The sequence below is a fragment of the Sceloporus occidentalis genome, unplaced genomic scaffold, assembly GCF_023333645.1.
Source record: "Sceloporus occidentalis isolate IW3139 unplaced genomic scaffold, rSceOcc1.0.p SCAF_4, whole genome shotgun sequence".
NCBI classification, from domain to species: domain Eukaryota; kingdom Metazoa; phylum Chordata; class Lepidosauria; order Squamata; family Phrynosomatidae; genus Sceloporus; species Sceloporus occidentalis.
This window is the reverse complement of record NW_028316984.1, coordinates 24,415,670-24,424,235: the sequence shown is the minus strand read 5'-3', so window position 1 is coordinate 24,424,235 and position 8,566 is coordinate 24,415,670. Positions and strand designations below refer to the sequence as shown.

At 41.9% G+C, this 8,566-nt stretch overlaps 1 protein-coding gene across 1 annotated transcript; it reads left to right on the top strand.

Annotated features, from left to right (window-relative positions):
• The first annotated feature begins 498 nt into the window (after positions 1-498).
• On the top strand, positions 499-8,117 carry HSPE1 (heat shock protein family E (Hsp10) member 1). The gene is made up of 4 exons (XM_089519503.1): positions 499-605; positions 4,786-4,950; positions 6,965-7,054; positions 7,952-8,117. The coding sequence occupies exons 1-4, from the start codon at positions 603-605 to the stop codon at positions 8,000-8,002; spliced, it is 309 nt and encodes a 102-aa protein (XP_089375629.1). The 5' UTR covers positions 499-602; the 3' UTR covers positions 8,003-8,117.
• The last annotated feature ends 449 nt before the right edge of the window (positions 8,118-8,566 follow it).

The window sequence follows — 8,566 nt, the reverse complement described above, 5'->3', positions numbered from 1 at the left end:
CGCCAGAGCCTGGCGCGTAAAGCGGCCCCGGAACCAGCCTAACTGTGCAGCGCCGTGACGTCACCCAGGCACACAGACACCCCTCTTCGTCCCTTTCTCGCGCTCTAACGGTTCAGTGGGCGGGGCGAAGGGAAAGCCCTCCCTTTGCCCCCCTTTGAGTATGACTTATGCAGGTTCCCGGGCTCGTGGTTCCAGAATTTTCTGGAATGGGCCATGCTGGGCCCGAGTCAGAGGTCGTTTCGCAACGTCCGGAGTTGGCGACCCTCCAAACTTTCCCCCTCCCTCCATTCTCTGCTGACTGGGATAAAATGTATAAACGTAAAAGAGGGCTGTCGTTCTGGTAGCTCAGATGATGAAAGCACTCGGAAAGGATAAGAAGAGCGTTTCGTTTCGGAATGAATAATAAAGGCTTTTTGGCCCCCTCCCTCCTCCGTAGCCACAGGAAGTAATACTGTAATTAGTTCCCCACCCTTCCCCTCAGGGTGCAGAGGGCGCATGCGCAGTAGTGAGCCACCCTCTCCTCTCTTTTCACGTGCGCTCGCCCTGAGGGTCGGTCTTGGGTTGGAAGGAGAGCCGGCGCGCGAGAGAGGGAGAGACAGAGCATGGTAAGGAAAAGGGACCCAGCAGAGTGTCAGGAGAGCAGGGCAATGGGGGCTTCCAGGAGCTTCCCTAGGCTTTAATAAGAATAAGCATAGGTAGAGAGAGAGAGCTTTCAGGAGCCCCTTTGGGAGGGGAAGAAAGTAAGTGGCAGCAGGAGCCTCCTGGGATTCGTAGTGTGTGTTGGACTCCCTGACTCTAGAGACCAAGGAGTTCAATTCCCTTCTCGGGCATAATCCAGCCCCCACTGGGTGACCTTGGGGCAAGTCACACTCTCTCAGCCTCTCAGGGGAAGACAGTGAGTGGCAAACGTCCTCTGGACAGATCTTGCCAAGAAAGCCCCGTGACCCTGGGAAGGGCGGGAGGAGTCCCTCTCTCTCCTCTCTCTCTCTCTCCTCTCTTCAGTGCCTGCCAGGGGCTCTCCGCTTCCTAAGCTAAAAGGCAGCATGGTTGTTTCAGACTTACGGCCGCCCAGTCATGGGGTTTTCTTGGCAAGACTTGTTCAGAGGAGGGTTGAGAGCGTGACTTCCTGCCCAAGGTCACCCAGTGGGTTTACATGGCGGAGCTGGGAATCCCACCCTGGTTCCCAGAGTTGTCCTCCAACGCTCAAACCGCTACTTTATGCTGGCTCTCAGGGATCTTCCAGTAGGTGAAGGTAAAAGCACACCACTTGGAGATGCGGAAACTCCAGCTCCTCAGGTAGGCAGTGCCATCCACTTTGATGCACCTCTCCTCTAAGGGCATCTCTGCACTGTGGAAATGGCGCATCTTGAAACTCCTTAAACTGCCAAGACTCCACCTTAAAGAGAGTCCTGGGATCTGTAGTTTTGTGAGGTGCCACCAGCACTCTTTGGCAGAGAAGGATGAAGACCTTGTAAAGCTATACGTCCCAAGATTCCTTTAGGATACAGGGCTTACTATTTCTAGAGATGTACTCAAAGTGTTAAATGTGCCTGACGGTGAGGAGGAGGAGGAGGAGGAGGAGGAAGCACTTGGCACGTGTTTCCTGCTCTCTTCTTTGCAGCTACAGTATCTGAACGCATGGATACCTTTCAGTGGTCTGGCCTTTACAACCACACCTGCCCTTTATTCCCCTCTGTCATCTTATGTGCTTGAGAGACCCCATTAATCTTTGGGGTGCCCTGGGTAGCAGGACTTTGTAACCTCTTTTCTCTCTCAAGCGAAAGGGGACCTATACAGGGACAAGGACTGTGGAGCAGCCATGCTATGGGAGGCAGGAATCCTCATGAGAGCAGCACTGGAACCTTGGTCCAGGACACACTGCAGATATAACCCAGGTTGAGACCGCTTTAACTGCCCTGGCTCAAGGCTAGGGAGTTCTGGGAACTGTAGTTGCGTGGGACGTTTAGCTTTCTCTGTCATAGAGCTCCAGTGCCACAATGACCTCCAATTCCCAGGACTCCCCAACACTGAGCCAGAGTAGTTAAAGCGGACTCAGACTGGACTGTTTCTACAGTGTGTTTTGGACCCTTAATCTAAAGTTTGAAAATGCCTAAAATCAGGTTATTCTAATGAACTGATGCCTTAATAGTAGATATTGTTTTTTCAGGCGTTCAGTGTACAGGATCTACCTCTGCTGCCAGTGGGAGCATGCAGTGCAGTCATCTGAATAGATCCGGTGCCTAATGAGATATTGGGGCTAACTAAGGAATTCTTGCTTAAAAATGGTTTTAGAGTAAAGAACTGTACCAAAAATGCATACAGATAATCTTCCATTGAAATCTGCAGTTTTCAAGTGTAACAAGTTTATTTGAATGCATTTTTGGTACAGGTCTTTATTCTAGAAAGGCTTCACTGGCTTTGTCCAAATCACTTTTTAAAGTACAGGTTCTCTAAGAATTTATTGAAGGAAGTGGTTGTGAAACTTTTAATAAAGTATGTTGCAGCCAGATGTTAGGGAGATAGGTAGAATTGTTGCCTTACACAGATTTTAGGTCTGTGCAAGCTAAGAGGCCTAAATACCCAAAAGGCACCAAAATTGGAAGCTAAGAAGGGTTAGTTCTTGAGTGGGAGACCAGGTGCTGTGGGCTATATTTCAAAGGAAGGACCTAGCAAAACCAGCTCTGAGGATTCTTACCTTTAAAAAATCAAATATATGGGGTTGTCATTAGCCAACAGGCGACTTGCACATTCACAGCTTGTCTAAAATACACTGTTTTGCAAGACAGCTTGAGACTGCTAGAAACCATGAAGTGCAGAGGAGAGTGCTTTAAATATGGAAATCCATTCTTAAAGTGAACAGAATTAGAGTCTTCAAAAGGACATTTTGTTCTTTGAGTAACTGATTCCTGGCCGCCCCATTGGAAAATGAGTCTTCCCAATCTCTGCTTCTTGCAACAGCGACATCTAATGGTTTGAGCTAAGCTGACCTTTCTCCTGATTTCTAGCTGCTTCTGGACGTTTCTTGTCAGGATACCTCTGGAAGTAGCTGGAAGAGACTGGGGAAACAGCCCATGCCATATGAGTTGGACTGTTCAACATTGTTTAGTTTACTTTTAACTGAAATAAGTGACTACTGTCTGTGTTGCTTACCCTTTCACTGTTACCTGTTTAGAAACACAGTGGCCTGTTACAGACTGCCAAAATAAAGCTGCTTCGGGTCTCTTTGGAGGTATGCTGTTTAAATGATGCATGCATCCTAAGAATCCGGAAGCTGCACCAAAGCTGCACTCCAGTGCTTAGGAACGGAGCGTGGCTTTGGTGCGATCTCCGGACTCTTAGGACCCATGCATCATTTAAATAGCATACCTCCAAAGAGACCCCAAGCAGCTTTATTTTGGGCAGTCTGTAACAGGCCACAGATTTGTTTTATGTTAAAAAAAAAACAACCCGTGGCAATCTGACAGTTTATAATAAAATGTATTGCATTGCTTTTTTAAGGTGACAGTAAAAGTCTATAGTTAAACTATTTGAGGTATCCAGATCCAAATGAGTAGATTGAAAAGACTGGCACAATAGTTAATGAGTATTTTACTATTCAAAGGTCGGTGTGCTGAAAATGCTGGATAAACCTTTGCGGTTAATAATTTCCTTGAGGTGCTTCACAGTTAAACTGAAGATCATGTTCTTATTAACTAGATTGTTTTCTTTTTCAGATTATTTGTGAAATAATAAACTATAGCTTGGAATGTGTCCAGAAGCATTCCTAATGACTCATTTGGTTTTTCAGTTTGAAGCGCATAATTATAATATTCTGCATTGCATTTCTATCCTTTCATCACAGTATTGGTGCAAAAATTATTTAGTGTGATTTAACAATTTGACCAATATCAATTAAAATAAGATCACTCAGGTAGACTTAGCTTCTTTTGTCTCAGATGGAGTCGTACCTTTTTCAGCAGAATTACTATAGTCTATGATGAGGAGTGACATTTTACAGGTGTGGGGTTGAATTCCATTTTACAAACTGCCTGGGGGAGAAATTCCAGGGGTGGGTGCAGCTAAAGGCATTGGCAGATCTAGAAAACAAATTAAATATCTTTAAATATCCTCTTACAGGACTGAGCAAAGTGCAGCCCTTTGGATGTTGTCAGGCTGCAACTTCCAGCATTTCAAGCATGCTGGCATGGGATGATGGGAGTTGTGGTCCAGCAATATCTGGAGAGCTTCACTTTCCCTACCCTTGCCCCTGATCAGTGATGGCAAGTAAGAGCAAAAGATAGGAACCCCACTACCACCACTGCTACTCATGGTTGTTTCTGGCCTGCAGGCTGGTGATTCTACATTTATAATAATAATAATAATAATAATAATAATAATAATAAATTTCCCACCTCTCCCTGCAGATCAAGGTGGAATTACAACCAATAAAATCAAACAATACACTTACACAACCCATACTGTGGAGTCAAACAGGACAGCACTTAATAGTATGTTCTGTCAGTGGCCTTCATGTTTGCTTCCATACTTGGTGTACAACTGAGGGCCCAGGAAACTGAGAATTACATAGCTAGTATCATTTGTGGGAAATACTCACATTTAAGCTACTTTAGCTAAAATGTTTGCAAAGTTTCATTGTACACAGTGTGATTGTGTAAATCTGAGCATTTGTCTTTCATATTCTCTGTAAATGATAGAATCACTTCCTGGTTGAGTCTTAGTAGAGGAAGCATTTATAATGGACATTGTAGTTCATGCTACATAATGTTTTATGGTTCATTTTAACAGGCAGGGCAGGCCTTTAAAAAGTTTCTTCCCCTGTTTGACCGAGTATTGGTTGAAAGATGTTCAGCAGAGACTGTAACTAAAGGAGGAATCATGATCCCAGAAAAATCTCAAGGGAAAGTGCTACAAGCCACTGTTGTGGCTGTTGGAACAGGCTCTAAAGGCAAGGTGAGTAGAATTTCATTCTTTCTACTGTATGCTTTTCATAAGGTTTCAGTTAATAAACAAAGGATTCCAGCTGCTTCCATTGTTCCAGGGGCATGGAGATCATAATGCATTGGGGTTGCCAGGTTGGAGCCAAGATGAGGCTCATGTAACTTTAATCCTGAACAGATTGTGGAGCAGCAGAAGGTATAATAAAGCCCTTACAAGCAGGACAAAGGTACCCATCCTCTCTTAAGCTTCTGAATTCCCAACCTTTAGCCTTAGCCATCCTCACCTAACAGGGCTACTGCCTCCTGGTGGAGAGAAGGGGAGCGATGCAGAAGGACCACCATGCCTTCTCCCCAGTACCTTGTCCTGCAACACAATCTGTAAGGATAAAAATTACACAAGCCCTGTGCCATACCCAGCCTGGCACTCCTAATGCACTACAATCTCACCTCCATGCTGTAGGAACATTGGGAAGGGCTAGAACCGACAGCGTTGTTCCCCTATTAGCTCAGTTTCCACAGTAGCTACTCTCATCTCTTTTCCAGCATTAGGAGAGAGGAATTCCAGAGTTGTAATTCTGGGCATGCTTACCTGTAAGAACCGTTGAACTGAGAACACATTTCCAAACAAATTGCCTGGGATTTGCATAAAAAGCTAGGAGAAAGTTGGAAACCTGCCCATTGGAAACAGGCTTGTGTTGTCTATGTGTTAGGTGTTTTCTTTCCACTTAGTAGACCTTGCTGGATGAGGGAAGAAAGAAGACTTGTCTGTAGGATTACAAATAGGTAAGTAGCTTGCAAGTTTTTATCCATGATACCACAAAAATAATGACCTCAGATGATTTATGTAAATTCAGTGTAGCTGAAATTGAAATAAAGATTTTTCCTTGGCTCATTCATTAATTGGAACAAAGATTGCAGTCAAGAAATCAGAAAAAGACTAGAGCTAGGGAGGGCAGCTGTGAAAGAACTAGACAAGATCTTGAGGTGCAAAAATCGACAACTGAATACTAAAGTTAGGGTTATCCGTGCCATCATATGATCACTGTGTATGGGAGTGAGAGCTGGATGGTAAAGAAAGCTAACAGAAAGAAAATCAACTCTTTTGATACGTGGTGCTGGAGAAGAGTTCTGTTGTTGTTTTTGCTGCAACAGACTATTGCGCTCCTCCCAGGAAATAAATGATAGTAAGTAATCATTACTTGAGTAATGGTTTCTCAGGTTAAACTTACCTCTCTTGCTGCATTTGCCTGCTATTTCAGCTAGCTGGCTATAGCTGTGGATCACAAAAGTCCCTAAGCTGCCACACAGGTACAAAATTCTAGTACTATCCTCCTTTGCCTGTAGCTGACTTGCATAACTTCCCTAGTGGCAATGGTGGGATAGGCAAATGCTTATCATTCTTTTGAGCTATGGAGAATGGGATCTAGTTCTCCCACCTTATGCCATCAGCTACAGGCTCAGCATATGAAACCAAGCTGTTGGATGTTGCCTTTTTATTAATTGTCCTGCTATAATGGAGGGGACCAAATGACTACATGCAAAAATGTTCACTTAGAATAAAGGTGGGCAGCTACAGTGAGTGTGAGGAGGAGTTTTTGCCCTTCCTCTTCTACATCTGGTTTTATTAACCTTTATTTATAAAGCTCTGTAAATTTGACTTCTAAAAGTTTTAGCCAGTTTGTGGCTTGTCCCAGGGATGTTTAGAGACAAATTATTACTGCAGTAGTAATGATCAAGAAAGGGGAGTGGGGCTACACTTTCTTTATACCTGAACTACAACATATGGTCTAATATTTTTAGACTGCCCTTGTTTGATAATAGGATACGATTTAACATTGATTTTGGTTTATTAATAGCCTGTGTGTGCAGCTCTTTCTTTCTCTGTCAAAAGAATTGAGGTCACTTTCTAAAATGGTTTTATTTATTCTAGTAATGCTATTTTGAATTGAAATTGTGCTCTGGATATAAAACAGCTCATATAACATTGCCATAGAAGTCTTACCGTAACTATTCCCCTTCCTCTTCAGGATGGTGAAGCACGCCCAGTTAGTGTAAAAGTTGGTGAGAAGGTCCTACTACCTGAGTACGGTGGAACAAAAGTTGTACTGGATGATAAGGTTAATTTGTAAATTAAATCTGTTCTTTTATATGCCAGTTTTTAGTTTTTTAACATCAAAAAATAACTTGCAGTAATGTATTTCCTTCACTCCACATTATACGAGGCTATGCAAGTCTAGTCTCTATACTAGCCATTCTGTTCTGACCAGCTCACAAGATACATTTATACACATTAGTTTGTTCTCTGCTTATCTTGTGTAAATGATCAATACAGCTAGTTTTTCTTAGCTAGGAAATATGTAGGATTTGACTTTTTAGGCCCAATTACCACAAAGTAATAAGAAATGTTTGTCATTCATGTCCTGTAGAAAGAACAAGTGTATAGAACAGGCAAAATCTACTTGTAGCCATTGTAGGGGTTTCCTTTTGCTGTGTAATGTGCCAGTATTGATATTAAAATGCAAGTGTTTAATCAGGGTAGTGAAAACAAAAACGAACATGTAATTTTCAGTATCTATATATATTGGTATGGAAATAGATCATCCACAAAACTAACTTAAAACTAACATGCTTTATAGGAGCAGGGGAGGTTTGCAGCTTGTGATTGTGTACAGATGTTCACTAGGTTTCACAATCTTGGCTCTAGTAAAAATGAATTCCTTTGGGTCTCTAATAAAGATATTTAGGTGGTACATCAACTGTCTTAGAAGCTATCATCTTCATTGCTTTCCATTTGATTTGAAATACTCTGAATACTTCGATTAAAAATTGTCCTAAAGCATTGAACATTTATTATTCTCCACTCCTCCATTTATATAGAACAATTTGGTTACTATTTCTAGTGTCCTGATCCAGTGGTCATAGATTAGTCCCTATGATGGAAGATCTTTCGTGCCTTGACTTTTGAACCAATTATTTGTCTTCAGCTGGTACTAATTTGTGTTCTTTATTTGCAGGATTACTTCATATTTAGAGATGGTGATATTCTTGGGAAATATGTTGACTGAAGGTTCGTAATTGTGGCATTATCATGAAGCTGTCATTCCACAAGAAGTGCTCAAATCTTTTTGTTCCATCATGTAAATAATTTCTTATTTTCTAATAAATGCAAAAGCTATCAAATCACTGAGTATCATTGTGTCTTCAAAATAAAAATATGTATAGTCAAAATAAATTTCTTATTGTCTTATTAATCATGTTTTACCATTTTTACACAATTGACTAATAAACTATTAATATGTTTAACAAAAAGATGATAAAGCAGTGATAGCTGTTGATAAAAACATAAGAATTAAAGCACAATGAAGCCTGTTTTGTGAGATCCCCCACACACACTGCAAGCATCTTTTGGAACTGAAGTCAAAAGTTGTTTGATGTAGCATGTTGGTGCTGAACAACCTTTTGGATCTGAGTTGATTCAGCCAATTTTCAAACCAAATTAAAATAACATGCAAACCTTCCTGTGTTCATGAGAAGCACAATTATCCCTTAATTCTAATGCATGGAAGAATTCCTTCAGAGTTCAGAAAAAAATATTTTATTTAAGATTTCATTTTTACCATTTGACTGGG